At 39.3% G+C, this 16,965-nt stretch overlaps 1 protein-coding gene across 1 annotated transcript in view; it reads right to left on the reverse strand.

Moving 5' to 3' along the window:
- Positions 1 to 329: 329 nt before the first annotated feature.
- The window catches only part of MMUT (methylmalonyl-CoA mutase), a 44,923-nt gene continuing 28,287 nt past the window's right edge, over positions 330 to 16,965 (reverse strand). Inside the window, exons 5-8 of the mRNA XM_075860938.1 lie at positions 12,076 to 12,207; positions 9,503 to 9,650; positions 3,701 to 3,868; positions 330 to 668 (exon numbers count right to left, since the gene is read on the reverse strand). Coding sequence (XP_075717053.1) covers positions 540 to 668; positions 3,701 to 3,868; positions 9,503 to 9,650; positions 12,076 to 12,207 — 577 coding nt within the window. The 3' untranslated portion in view covers positions 330 to 539. The remainder of the gene's footprint in view (positions 669 to 3,700; positions 3,869 to 9,502; positions 9,651 to 12,075; positions 12,208 to 16,965) is intronic.

Below are 16,965 nucleotides of genomic sequence, written 5' to 3' on the forward strand. Positions count from 1 at the left end.
ATCTAATAAAGGCAAGCGGACCTAAAACACTGGAGGATTAGAGAGTAAGACAGATGAAGGCAGATAATGAAGACCTCGTAACGGCCCTCGTCCTACTTCGTACTCCCAGGGAGGGCATCTCAGATACAGTCATTCAATTATCATTCTCCTTATTCTTCTATAATAGACACAAGGAACCCGCGTGGCCAAAAAAAAAAAATTGGGTTTTGGCTCATAATTGTTCATCAATGGTCATAATCTCCAACAATATCTGACCACGGTACTAGAAAAGTACTTCAAATCGGAATATTTCTGGATCGTACCATGAGCAACGAGTACAATATAGGAGATCATTTACAAAAAGGGTTTAATTTTAAATTATTACTGTATATATATATATATATATATATATATATATATATATATATGATATTCTCACAAAACCCAATTATTTTCTCACATTTGATGCCACAATGCAAAAAAGTCTTTTGAGACGGAGAAGCGTCTTCCAACCAACTTATGAAGTTCTTCACCACTTTGGCTTTTACTTTAGTGCGAACTTATAATGACTGCTGCCGCTTCTCCAGGCTTCTTTCTATGTCATCAATGACTTGTACAGCAGCTTTGGGGATTCGGGTTCCAGGTCCGAACACACTGGATACTCCGGCGTTATACAAGAACTCATAGTCCTGTCGGAAACACAACCAAAAAGTTCAATGAGAATTGAAAGGAAGAAGACGGGGGGGGTTCATAAAAGTTGCGGTCAATAATCCTGAATGGAGGGGGACAGGGTTGTCTGGATTCTTACCTTACTGAGGACCCCAACGAGAGGGGGCAGATGTCCTATTTAATGGGATGATCCATGTTAATGTCAAAGTCTTTTAATTAGGTCCTTTGAAGTTACAGAACCAAGGGCGCACTGAAGGTGGGGAAGGTCCTAGTGCCTGGAGACCCTCCTCTGAGCAGTTCAGGAAAAAAAAATTGCTGCCGACACCTAACTTTTTGAGAATTTTGTCTATGGAACTTCTTTAGTTCGGGCTACAAAAATATCACATTGACTCTTGAAGTCTACAGTAATTTTTCCAGCCCTGGTTCACACAAGGACACAGAATTGCCACTAGCAAAGAGTTAGGAGCCTCACACTGAGCGTGTTCAGTCTGTGAGATATGGTCCGTACGTCGGCCGCATTTCCCGGCCGGCCTCCTATAGTCCTAGTTATCCATGACGCTAGGTGTCACTGCCTCGCTGCGGGACTACTGTCCCGTACTGAAAACATGATATCATGGACCAAACACGCTCGTATGTGGGAGGCCTTAGGATGTAGATAGTGATGGAAATAGTAAAATCAGAATTCCCACTAGGTTTCCATAAAACGTGAAAAACTATTTTTAAATATCTTCCATGTGGAGATATAATCTCTGGAAGTTACAGGCCTGAGGCTGCACTACTGAGAGATTCTGATGACATCACGTTTTTCTGCAAGGTGCTGTATTGTCATGGAGAGTCTTCTGTGGATCCAAATCACCATCTACATCAATGTCCACAAATACCTGCCACCATCAAGGAGTCAGGACGTAGATATCGATGAGAACACTTCATTTAACAGATATGATGTCATCAGAATTGCTCAGTAGTGAAGCCTCAGGGCCTGTAACCTCTATTACTTTGATGGGGTGAAAGAGAAAGTTGTGTAATATTCTTGAGACTGAAATAGCACAAACAGCAGTGTCATATTCCCATCATAGATACCATCATTCCCGCACTGGGGTGCACCGGTCATCTTGCTTGTGCTGGCGGCAAGCATCAACAACTACATGTGGGGGGACACATCAAGATTTCTACAAGAGTCCTTGATGTGTCACCTGCCAGGCGAGAACTGCATTCTGTGCAACGTGACCAACATATTTGGATTGCTGCTTAGCAAACCACCGGGTCAAATACAGTACAATTCCTTTAATCCGGCATCACTATAGTCTGGTAAATCTGAGAATTCTGGTATGAAACTAAATGAATCCTCTTTTTTTTCTCCTCTTGTGTCTTCTTTTTTTACTTTTCTGTGCCTTTCATGGTCTTGTTACTGCAGCTTTTATAGCTTGGTATTAGATATATTAATTGTATGGTATTAGACGGACACCGCATCCTTTGTATATGTTCTGGTTTTGTTTGACTCGGCTATTTCTTTGCAAAATATAAAAAAATAAAATTGAAAAATTAAAAAAAATAGTCTTTATGACAGATTGCCGGGATTTTACCCAATAATAACTACTTGAATCCATAGACCATGGAATTTATGGCTCCCACCCCAGTGGGACCCTCTACTAACTCTCTAGTCCCCGACAGCTTCAGGGCTGCTGCTAAAAAGACAAGGGCCCTTCTGGCCCTGGAGCACTGATGTGTAAAAACGTATGGAATTTTTAGTGTATATATATAATATGTTCTGGCGGTGAGGACGTCTCGGCATACATTTCGCACCTCCTGCAGTCTATGACAGCTTCTCTGGGCACTGGAATAAACGTCAGACTTACTTGCCATGGGCTCTGTTCTTCATACATAAATGCAGAGTTACATCTCACGTCATACAGCCCCAGTCCCCGGCCGTGTCACAGAGAAGGACGCGGAGAGTTTAGCACAAGGTCACCTTCCCTGTCAATGCAGCAGCATCAGACCCGCAACCCTGCGTCCCGCCCTCTATCTGTACATGAAAGCAGCTGTTGTACAGAAGTCCCAGCAAAGCTCCATATTGTACAGTAAAATTCCATTAATACCGCATACACCCCGATAATCCGGCATATGACAAAAAAAATCCTATGCCGGATTAACAGGAAAATTAATTGAAAGGAGCTGTGGAGATTGGGGCTCCTCGGCAGGGACAACTACATAGCAGGACCTCAGTAACCAGGGGACACTCTAATTCCATGTAACTATCTGTGTGGCCCCATGTTGGGCCCTCAGGCTGCAAGGTATATATATATATATATATATATATATATATGTCAAACAAAAATGTCAAACATAGATATATATATATATATATATATATATATATATCTAACAAAAAAACAACAACTTTTTGATGGTCTGGTATTTCCAATAATCCGGCACCTTTACTGTCCCACACATGCCAGATTATTGGAATTTTACTATAATCAAAGATTTCTACACCCGTTTTCTCCCATAATACATTAATAGATATGGTGTTTTGTCAGGGAAGTGGGCGGGGCTTGAGTCATATTGAGCGCAACGTATTTATTGACACGTAGAAAAAATGTTGGAAAATGTCAGGTTGGGCGGTCCTTGTTTGAAGACTAGTTCAGATTCTGCACAATGATTCCAGACATTATATTTGCTGATATTTTAATTTCAACCATTGACTGTACGCTCCCCACTACCTTGTTACATTATAAAATATTAAAAAAGACAAAGTGGCTGAGCTGCATTGTCTATTGCAGTCTGAGGTAGTTGGAAATCCACCTCCTGTTTCATCAGGGGCTACTGCTATGTTGCTCCACCATGCTTTACACTGCAGCTCTGCTGGTTCTTATTGACTGCTATGTATAGGCACAAACTCACCAGAAAGTCAGTAGACGCGGAGTTACATTTATAAACTACAAGGAGATTATCAGGTAACTGCTGCACATACACTAAAGGGAAGAAGCCTTATGGAGGGTGGAGTCTGCCTTAAATTGGAACATGCTGTGTGGAACTTGCTATATATAGTTACCTGGGGTGGGATGACTCCTCCACAAATCACCAGTATATCTGGTCGTCCTAAAGCACTCAGCTCATTGATGAGCTCCGGAACGAGCGTTTTGTGACCTGCGGCAAGAGTGCTGACACCGACGCTGTGCACATCTGCATCCACGGCCTGCTGCGCCACCTCACGAGGAGTCTAATGGAGATAAAGAAACAAGAAGTCTTTAGTGTTTGTATCACTGGTGCCCACCAGGCCCGCATCACCTCAAGAACGTGTCGATCACTGTAATGAGCTAAAAAACGGTGGAGGATGCGGGCACATGGTTCGTCTTATGCAGCAGATAACAAGCCGAGTCGGGACTGAATCAGAAATTGCAGAACTTATTGTCCTACAATTTCATTTTATATTTCTAGATCCGGTAAACCTAAACAACTTCCAACTGGAATATTTTATTTTATTTTAAATGCCCCTGTATGCAGATATTGGTGTTACATACTTGTTATGGCGCCCCCTGTTATTCTTTTTGTTCCCTCTCATAATGTCCACCTAATATTTGGAGTGCTGATGGTCACACATGCTCAGTAGCGCAGTACAATTTTCTTGAATTTTTCTCAGTTTGTTGTCCATATGAACCAATCACAGTGCAGCTTTTATTTCTTACTGTCCTCTTGAAAAATGAAAGCCGCCCTGTGATTGGCCGCTGTGTGTGACTCAGACAGTTTTGCTGTGAGACATTTTCGATGAATCTCCCCTAGGGTATCACTTCGCAGTAAAATAAAAATAAAATTGTTGCGTATATAAAAACCTTTGAGTTGCCGTTTTCGGTCCACATTTAATAAAAACATTGGGTATCAACTAATATGGACGCCATTACAGGTCCTAGAGCAGTGGTCACCGTGCTAAACTACAGTCCTGAATGGCAAAGTTGCCTCGTTATGTAGTGATATGAAAGCGGGTGATGTATCATGAGATATTGAGGCAGATTCGTCATTTAGGATTTAGGGAAAGTGGGCGAGAAGCCCTGTGAGCCGTAATGGCAGGCATATTAATGGTCACCCAACTTTCCTTGACACAGATATAACTAAGAAATAGTAGAAAATAATTAAGAAAAACCGGTCAACGCGAGTCTATTTTTTTTTATCTTTAGGATGGCGATGATGATGCCATTAGCACTTGCGTAGAAGCGCTAACAGCGGCTTACGGGAGAAAGATCCATTTTCTTTTTTCATATTAAATAATAATTACAGTGGAAAATATCACAGGTCAGTTCCCCCGGCGTCCGGCCGATTGTCCCCTGCGCTGAATACGATAAAACATTTATTATATTACTACGTGTGCTTTATTTATTTTTTTGTATGTGAAAGATTAATTAGCACTTTCACAAATGAATGACTTTGACACTTGCAAAATCGTACACGTCGTCTCCTCTTTATTAAGATTCTGCCGTAAAAGATTACATAAACCAATAGTGCTCAGGTACGCAGGATGCTTAACCCCTTCCCGCCCGCGCCACGTAAATGAATAGGCTAATGGCACGGTCTCTATGCCAGAAGCCCGTTAATTCAGGTTCTGCGTTTGATGGCACCTGGCTGTCTCCTGCCTTCTGCTGTTTACTAGGGAACCCTGTGATGTCAGTAATGATGTCATAGGGGTTCCCTGTGCAGTGGAAGAATGCAGGTAGGACGCGAGCTTTGTCTTCTCTGCATTGCTATGTATACAGATTACTGGCGATATTAAAATATAAATACCTACAAATGTGCAAGGCCAATGTTCCTATTCCTGCCTGCCACTGCCCAGTGAGGTAAGCAGGCAAATGGGAGTGATGTCAATTATATATAATTATTATTCAGCCCTGATACTATATATAAAGTGACTGTCCAGCTGGCTTTTATCTTTTTCCCATTGTCACTTATTCTTTATTACTCTATGTCATGCAGAACACGAATCTCCCTTTGCTGCCTGGGAACCGTCAAGAATCTGCTGTTGACAGATCTTGGAGGCCTAGGGAGGTACAGTTTAGACTTCTACGGGTGCCGAAATACGGCTCAGTATAAGGCAGATCTAGTACGCAGCCGTAATACTAACGTGTGCATGAGCTCTTGACATCACCTGTGCAATGTCTAGCTAGCCTGCTTGTTGATGGCTTCCTTTTCGCAACAGCACAGCACAAAAATTAAGTGGAAAAAAAAGTAAAAGAAGGGAAGGATATACACAATTACTCATTTAGAGATCCAGCTACACAATCAATAAAAGTAATAATAAATTCTACATGGACTGTGGCATGTTAATGGGACAAAACACGGGGAGAGTGGTTTCATCTGACCAGTAATATATATAGAATATATTGTTTATCCGGTGTGTGTTATGGGAGCCGGCCACATAACAGAAGCAGCGAACATAATAAAGTAGATTCATAAAAATACAGCTGATCAATACTAGCAGGATTAATATCACCGAGGGTCAATACAAGCTGGCCGGATCCCAATATGCATATACACTTTGAATCTTTGAATTTTTAGGACAAAATGAATGTCCTTCCTAAACAGGGAGACCTACCGACTATAACCTCCAAAAAATGGCTGCCATCATTGAATAAAGGTTGACAGCGTGGTTTTTGGTGAAAGTATGCTCTGCTCCTTAAATTGTACCAAGGAAGAAAGAAGAAAGGCCAAACTCCCCCTACACGTCTCCCATAATGATGTGTCCCTGCCGACATCCTGAGATGACATGGTTTTGTCCCATGCAGCCTGGGATTGACTGCGGTGGTCACATTGGACAAAACAATGCCATCTCAGGAGGCCGTCAGGTGAGTTTCAGTCGTTTGCAGCGGTTACATGTGAACAGCCTTTGATTGGCTGCGGTGGTCACAATGCACGGAATGACGTCATCTCAGGAGGTCGGCAGGGACGCGTCACTATGGATGACCACGGGAGGGCGAGTATGTTATTTATTTCTTTTTTTAGGGGTGGAATTGCAAGTCCCCTGATTGCCCTGTTTGTTGTCTTCTTGGACCGTATCCAAGTTGGATACAGTCCTAGAAGAGATTAGAGGGTCAGAGAGTCAGACAAGGCAATTGGGGCACTTGCTATTCATGGCAAAAAAATTTGGATAGAAACAAAGATGAGCGAATGTCCTGAAATTAAATTATTGTGTTCAATGTATGACCGTATTCAGTTAGCTCCTAAGCTCCCCCTAGTGGTGGCTGCTGATGGGGTACAAAAAGTGGAAATTCCACCAACCAGACATCTGCCATAACGGGAAGTCAACAAGTAAGACCAGCTCACGCTCTGACTGACACTTCTACTCCATATATTACGCGTTCAAATGGTGTCAAAATGAATGGCCGGCATGTAATATTACATTTCCTCTGCAGCGTATGGCCAAGAAAAATATTCCCTACCAATAACAGCTGAGCGCCGGGGGTCCAGGAGCTGGAAAAACACCCCAAATCTGGAAATACACTTTATAACAATATGCCAAAAGACATCAATGAGACTAGAAAAACCTCACTAAAAAAACCCACAAAAAAAACCCCAATTACAATATAAACCAGATCTGCAGATTATTGATATGTCCACGTATACTGGGAGTAATTCAGGACTGTTTATCTTCACATGTCCCGGAATATTTCATAAGAATAATAAATGAGCTTTAGTCTGAGAAAAGATTATTAGAAGAAAAATCTGATTTCTTATTCATCATAGAAGTTAAGCCTGAGAGACGGATTATTCCGAACATAATGAAAACACGGCTCCTTCTGTATACACCACGTGGAAGGAAAATACATATCTACAATGAGAAGATGTAGTCCATGTCCTTGTTCTATGATATAATGGGTTAATGTGAAAGAGGCCGACAGCTTGACACAACCCTCTCTCCTATGCCCCCTCAGGGCGTGTTGAGTTCATCGAGGAGGGACCGCCCTCTGAGCCAAAGGTCATCACGCCCATAGTGGTCAGGATATGAGGACCAAGAGGGCGAGACGAGGACGTAGTCAGAGGTCGGACCAGGGGTCACAACCAGTAGAACAAGAGACACCAGGTGACAAATGCAAAGGGGCGAGACGCGAGCACAATCCAGAATACGGTCAAGGTCAAGATCAAAGTCAGGAACAATACAAACACAGGGATGTACATCATTTCACAGGATAGGGATACAGGCGGGATTTCCTCTTTATATAGGCCACGGCAACCTAATACGTCCAGTGGCGCTACAAGCAGGGAGCCTCGGCCACAAGAAGGACAACGCGGGAGTGAGGAGTGGTGAATATCGCTGCTTGGCTACCTGATGTGGACGGATGGAGGAAAGCCACGGCCATCAGCGAGGACTGCCAACAAAAAGCGGCGAGGTGAGTAACGAACTTTACCGGCTGACTGATTGTACTGCACGGATGTCGTGCGGGATCTGTATCTTCTTAAAAACATCCAAATTAAAAATGAACATAAAATATTTAAAAAAATTATAAATTTGAATAAAAAAAAATCAACAAACAACAGAAACAACACAATTGAAATACTAGCAAAACGTATGTTTCTTATGGTTCACAATAGGACCCCAAATCTGTTAACATGGCACGAGTGCCCTTATTATAGGGAGAATTATGCCAGGTCACACGGAAAATGAGACGTAAGATTTATTTTGGCATACACTGCCAACCCACACGACATAGAGCCAAACCAGAGAGTGGGAAATGGAGTAATATTTAAAGGGGAACTCCACTTTATTATAGCTCGTCATAAAATAACACTGGTGGGAACCCTTAACGAAACCTCCGTCGATTCCTACAGGGAAGAACTGCAGTTGTTTAAAAGTGCCAATGAGCTTAAAAGGGGCCTTACAACCAGACGCAATGGCACTACAACTAAAAGGTGCCCATACACATTAGATAAAAGTCAGTCATACCCATTAATATAAAGTCCCCTTACAGGGCCCTTATGGCCCACAAATACGGGTGCCGACCAATGAGACCGCTTGTTAATCGGCGCTCGTTTGCTCCTTTGACAAGGAGCTATGATCAGTAACGTACGGGGACGAGCGCTTGTTACTACGACCGCTCGTCGCCATACATTTTCATCATGTCGGCAGAGCGTCTCCCTGTTTACACATGTGCTGCCGACAACTAAAATACTTATTGCTGCAAAAACGATACGATGTATGAACGGAGAGATCGTCTCCCTCCATTCTGTTCTATGGGAGTTATAGAAACAGCCGATCAGGCGCGGACCCGCATCTATGAGACATTTATGGCATGTCCCCTTTAAGTAGACATCAATAGCTTTCGATTTGCATGATTTACTATCTATACAGAGGTCTGTGACGGATGCTGCGACGTGGCGCCCGTCACCCAGTGACTATACCGGGATCGGTTTAACGTAGACGTCATGGAAAGGTCATGAGAGTTTGACGCGTACGTTAAACATATCCCATTACAGTCTATGGGTGACGGACGCCACGTCGCAGCCTCCAACTAACATGTCAGGAGCTTTTCCCGGTATATATGTCAAATGTAGGACAAAACAAAGTCATGTGAATGGAGCCTTACACAAGAGCCGTGGTGCTTGATGGTACCCAGACCCCATTGTCATATAAGGGGGAGGGGAACCTTAAACTACATCCCTGGTGTCAACGACATTGGCCCTATCAGTGGGCCCCACAGCGTGCGAGCAGCCAGAGGAAGCCCATGTAAACACCGGGTGTACCGACACTTCATGCAGATGCCATACAAGAGGTTACTGGGCATCTGACGTCCAAACGCCTGAAAAATACAAGGGGGAGGGAGGGGTGCTGCTCAATACAGCTGAACGTAAAGCGCTAGAGAAAGAGAGTCACCTGGAAAAGAGGTCCGATATCCACATCAAAGCCGAGGTCTGCGAACCCTGTGGCGATCACCTTCGCTCCTCTATCGTGGCCGTCCTGACCCATTTTGGCGACAAGCAGACGAGGTCTCCGTCCTTCTCGCTCCATGAAACTTTGGACTCTGCAATAAATGATCCCATAAAAATTACTACAATTATAATCACATCTATATACACATGAAGAGGAGCTGCTGAACATCGTAATATAAACCTCAGCTGCTGCAGAACATCATTACACACCTCAGCTGCTGCAGAACGTCATAATACTCACCTCAGCTGCTGCAGAACGTCATAATACTCACCTCAGCTGCTGCAGATCATAATATACACCTCAGATGCTGCAGAACATCATAACACACACCTCAGATGCTGCAGAACATCATAATACCCCCCTCAGATGCTGCAGATCATAATATACACCTCAGCTGCTGCAGAACATCATAATACCCCCATCAGATGCTGCAGATCATTATATACACCTCAGATGCTGCAGATCATAATATACACCTCAGATGCTGCAGATCATAATATACACCTCAGATGCTGCAGAACATCATAATACACGTTTCAGTTGCTTAAGAACCTCATAATACCCCCTCAGCTGCTGCAGAACATCATAATACACATTTGAGCTGCAGATCATAATACCCCCTTCAGCTGCTGCAGAACCCCTTGCAGCACTGTCTGTTTATATGGTCATGAACTCCTCAGTGACTGGTAATATTCTTAGAATTTACAGTACGGGGGGGGGGGGGATTATTACCCATTACTAGAAGACCCTTCAGGATAATCGCTGTGACCCCGGCAGACGCGGATATATCAGAGGAGCCTCCGGCATCAACGAAGAGGCTCGGACACAAAGACCGAGACGCAGACCTGAACCTGCTTATATTACTGGATCATCTACATATACACTAAATATTAACACACAGATGTAGCAGAGCCGAGTTTTGTTCATACAACATCTATCATTTAAACACCGCTCACTGATATGATGTATCATCTGTGAATGTGTCATATAGGACTGCAGGTAAATCTGAATGTTAAGTCACAAACTCAACTCTGCTACATTGGTACAGCAGAGAGTAGGGAACATATAAAGATACAGATGTTATCTGAGATAACGCACTAGATTTAGCTGCAGCACGGAGTCAAAATACAGATCTTGATATCCCCGTAACGTGTATATTTAGGTTTCCGTTTCTGCATAGCAGCATGGAATTGGTCATTGAACACGTAGTTGGATTTAGTCCCATGGAAAACCACAGATAACACATGAAGTTAGGAGTTGTATCAAATAATAAATGTTGAAAAGACAAAAGTCGACTCTGCTACATCTGTATACCACTGTAGAAGAGCTGAATTTGTCATCTAGCTTTGGGGCTGTATTTTTTGTGCACGGTTATAACTTACGGATATCATGCATTAGGTTTACCTGCAACTCTGTAAAAACACAGGGAGCGATCACAATAGAATTATAGAAGAGAAATGGGTTAAATCACAAACTCAGCTCTTCTACACTTAGATTCAGATGTAGCAGAGACATATTTGTTAATTAACTCACTAGGCCAGATAACACATTTTGGAATTGTGCTGACTAACAAAGTCAGTTACAATGGTTAAGAGATGCAGCAGAGCTAAATTTGTCATTTAACAATTTGAGGCTGCATTACTGGTAGATTTTGATAGCCCTATGAGTAAAGAAATGTATTACGTTTACCGGCCGTTCTCTGTAAAGAGACAAAAGATATCATCAGAAATCGTGCCTCTGCACTGCAGCATTTGTAGCTGAGTCTGTCAATGTAGTAACACAGAGTTTGTAATATGGCACAACTCATCATAACGTATACTCTGTGGTTTTCCATATTACTGCAAGTAAAACTACTACATTATTTACACTCCGTGACTTATCATGGTGTACAATAAAAAACAGCTAAGTGACAAATTGAGCTCTGCTACATCTGTATATTTCATATGGCCAGTTAACATAGTGCTTGTCTCATTCCAGGAGTCCACAGCAGCGCAAGACAGTAGATGCCGGAGTCCTTGACCCCCAACCCATTTCTTACAGAAAGACCAGAGGCATTTGATAAATGAGCGGGCCGGCTAATACTATGTGACAACACTGCTCTGCTCACACCCATACCAAACGGGGCTTCCAGCTGATAATTCTGTGAATCGTACTTCAGCGCCTCTTATAAATAAATATATTTACATGGGTGTACATACTTACGTCAAAGGGGCCGGGCCCCTAGCCAAAGGGGCCGGGCCCCTAGCCAAAGGGGCCGGGCCCCTAGCCAAAGGGGCCGGGCCCCTAGCCAAAGGGGCCGGGCCCCTAGCCAAAGGGGCCGGGCCCCTAGCCAAAGGGGCCGGGCCACTAGCCAAAGGGGCCGGGCCTCTAGCCAAAGGGGCCGGGCCCCTAGCCAAAGGGGCCGGGCCCCTAGCCAAAGGGGCCGGGCCCCTAGCCAAAGGGGCCGGGGCTCCAACCACATCCTTCACAATCCAACCCCAAGACAAACAGAAATGCACTGAATTCCTCAGCTTTACCTCGTGAGGGTGAAGGCGATTTCTTCACTCTCCCCATACTCCTGGCGATATGCTCCGCTCACCATCCTATCACTGGCTTTATGTTCACCGAATATCTTCTTCATTGCGTCCGTGATTTCCCCCACCGTGCACCTAAAAGACAGAACAACATCAGGACTCATTAAAAGATTAAGTAAATTATGGACCACATTTTGGAAAATATGACTGATAATAGGAAATATACTGTGAATCTAAGAAATTACTTCTCAGGAAAAAAAAAAACATTTGCTCCTTACGTACAAGAATGGAATTACTATAATACTGCTCCATATGTACAAGAATATAACTACTATAATACTGCCCCCTATGTACAAGAATATAACTACTATAATACTGCCCCCTACATACAAGAATATAACTACTATAATACTGCCCCCTACATACAAGAATATAACTACTATAATACGGCTCATATATACAAGACTATAACTACTATAATACTGCCTCTATATACAAGAATATAACTACTATAATACTGCCCCCTATATACAAGAATATAACTACTATAATACTGCCCCTATATACAGGAATATAACTACTATAATACTGCTCCCTATATACAAGAATATAACTACTATAATACTGCCCCTATATACAAGAATATAACTACTATAATACTGCCCCTATATACAAGAATATAACTACTATAATACTGCCCCTATATACAGGAATATAACTACTATAACACTGCTCCCTATATACAAGAATATAACTACTATAATACTGCCCCTATATACAAGAATATAACTACTATAATACTGCCTCCTATATACAAGAATATAACTACTATAATACTGCCCATATATACAAGAATATAACTACTATAATACTGCCTCCTATATACAAGAATATAACTACTATAATACTGCTCCTATATACAAGAATATAACTACTATAATACTGCCCCCTATATACAAGAATATAACTACTATAATACTGCCTTCTATATACAAGAATATAACTACTATAATACTGCTCCTATATACAAGAATATAACTACTATAATACTGCCCCTATATACAGGAATATAACTACTATAATACTGCCCCTATATACAAGAATATAACTACTATAATACTGCTCCTATATATAAGTAAATAACTACTATAATACTGCTCCTATATACAAGAATATAACTACTATAATACTGCCTCTATATACAAGAATATAACTACTATAATACTGCCCCCTATGTACAAGAATATAACTACTATAATACTGCTCCTATATATAAGAATATAACTACTATAATACTACTCCTATATACAAGAATATAACTACTATAATGCTGCCTCTATATACAAGAATATAACTACTATAATACTGCTCCATATGTACAAGAATATAACTACTATAATACTGCTCCTATATATAAGAATATAACTACTATAATACTGCTCCTATATACAAGAATATAACTACTATAATACTGCCTCTATATACAAGAATATAACTACTATAATACTGCCCCCTATGTACAAGAATATAACTACTATAATACTGCCCCCTCTGTACAAGAATAGAACTACTATAATACTGCCCCCTATGTACAAGAATATAACTACTATAATACTGCCCCTATATACAAGAATATAACTACTATAATACTGCTCTCTATATACAAGAATATAACTACTATAATACTGTCCCTATATACAAGAATATAACTACTATAATACTGCCCCCTATATACAAGAATATAACTACTATAAAACTGCCCCTATATACAGGAATATAACTACTATAATACTGCTCCCTATATACAAGAATATAACTACTATAATACTGCCCCTATATACAAGAATATAACTACTATAATACTGCCCCCTATATACAAGAATATAACTACTATAATACTGCCTCTATATACAAGAATATAACTACTATAATACTGCCCATATATACAAGAATATAACTACTATAATACTGCTCCTATATACAAGAATATAACTACTATAATACTGCCCCCTATATACAAGAATATAACTACTATAATACTGCCCCTATATATAAGAATATAACTACTATAATACTGCCCCCTATATACAAGAACATAACTACTATAATACTGCCCCTATATACAAGAATATAACTACTATAATACTGCTCCTATATACAAGAATATAACTACTATAATACTGCCCCTATATGTAAGAATATAACTACTATAATACTGCTCCTATATACAAGAATATAACTACTATAATACGGTCTCTATATACAAGAATATAACTACTATAATAACGCCCCTATATATAAGAATATAACTACTATAATACTGCCCCCTATATACAAGAATATAACTACTATAATACTGTTCCTATATACAAGAATATAACTACTATAATACTGTTCCTATATACAAGAATATAACTACTATAATACTGCCCTCTATCTACAAGAATACAACTACTATAATACTGCCCTCAATATACAAGAATATAACAACTATAATACTGCCCCTATATACAAGAAAATAACTACTATAATACTGCCCCTATATACAGGAATATAACTACTATAATACTGCTCCCTATATACAAGAATGTAACTACTATAATACTACCGCTATATACAAGAATATAACTATTATAATACTGCCCCTATATACAAGAATATAACTGCTATAATACTGCCCCTATATACAAGAATATAACTACTATAATACTGCCCCTATATACAAGAATATAACTACTATAATACTGCCCACTATATACAAGAATATAACTACTATAATACTGCCCCCTTTGTACAAGAATATAACTACTATAATACTGCTCCTATATATAAGAATATAACTACTATAATACTGCTCCTATATATAAGAATATAACTACTATAATACTGCCCCCTATGTACAAGAATATAACTACTATAATACTGCCCCCTCTGTACAAGAATATAACTACTATAATACTGCCCCTATATACAAGAATATAACTACTATAATACTGCCCCTATATACAAGAATATAACTACTATAATACTGCTCTCTATATACAAGAATATAACTACTATAATACTGTCCCTATATACAAGAATATAACTACTATAATACTGCCCCCTATATACAAGAATATAACGACTATAATACTGCCCCTATATACAGGAATATAACTACTATAATACTGCTCCCTATATACAAGAATATAACTACTATAATACTCCCCCTATATACAAGAATATAACTACTATAATACTGCCCCCTATATACAAGAATATAACTACTATAATACTGCCTCTATATACAAGAATATAACTACTATAATACTGCCCATATATACAAGAATATAACTACTATAATACTGCTCCTATATACAAGAATATAACTACTATAATACTGCCCCCTATATACAAGAATATAACTACTATAATACGGTCTCTATATACAAGAATATAACGACTATAATACTGCCCCTATATATAAGAATATAACTACTATAATACTACCGCTATATACAAGAATATAACTATTATAATACTGCCCCTATATACAAGAATATAACTGCTATAATACTGCCCCTATATACAAGAATATAACTACTATAATACTGCCCCTATATACAAGAATATAACTACTATAATACTGCCCCCTATGTACAAGAATATAACTACTATAATACTGCCCACTATATACAAGAATATAACTACTATAATACTGCCCCCTTTGTACAAGAATATAACTACTATAATACTGCCCCCTATATACAAGAATATAACTACTATAATACTGCCCCTATATACAAGAATATAACTACTATAATACTGCTCCCTATATACAAGAATATAACTACTATAATACTGCTCCCTATATACAAGAATGTAACTACTATAATACTGCCCCCTATATACAAGAATATAACTACTATAATACTGCTCCTATATACAAGAATATAACTACTATAATACTGCCCGTATATACAAGAATATAACTACTATAAAACTGCCCCCTGTATACAAGAATATAACTAATATAATACTGCCCCTATATACAAGAATATAACTACTATAATACTGCTCCTATATACAAGAATATAACTACTATAATACTGCCCCTATATACAGGAATATAACTACTATAATACTGCTCCCTATATACAAGAATATAACTACTATAATACTGCCCCTATATACAAGAATATAACTACTATAATACTGCCCCCTATATACAAGAATATAACTACTATAATACTGCCTCTATATACAAGAATATAACTACTATAATACTGCCCATATATACAAGAATATAACTACTATAATACTGCTTCTATATACAAGAATATAACTACTATAATACTGCCCCCTATATACAAGAATATAACTACTATAATACGGTCTCTATATACAAGAATATAACGACTATAATACTGCCCCTATATATAAGAATATAACTACTATAATACTACCGCTATATACAAGAATATAACTATTATAATACTGCCCCTATATACAAGAATATAACTGCTATAATACTGCCCCTATATACAAGAATATAACTACTATAATACTGCCCCTATATACAAGAATATAACTACTATAATACTGCCCACTATATACAAGAATATAACTACTATAATACTGCCCCCTTTGTACAAGAATATAACTACTATAATACGGTCTCTATATACAAGAATATAACGACTATAATACTGCCCCTATATATAAGAATATAACTACTATAATACTACCGCTATATACAAGAATATAACTATTATAATACTGCCCCTATATACAAGAATATAACTACTATAATACTGCTCCCTATATACAAGAATGTAACTACTATAATACTGCCCCCTATATACAAGAATATAACTACTATAATACTGCTCCTATATACAACAATATAAC

The sequence above is a fragment of the Rhinoderma darwinii genome, chromosome 4 (genome assembly GCF_050947455.1).
Source record: "Rhinoderma darwinii isolate aRhiDar2 chromosome 4, aRhiDar2.hap1, whole genome shotgun sequence".
In the NCBI taxonomy this organism is placed as follows: Eukaryota; Metazoa; Chordata; class Amphibia; order Anura; family Rhinodermatidae; genus Rhinoderma; species Rhinoderma darwinii.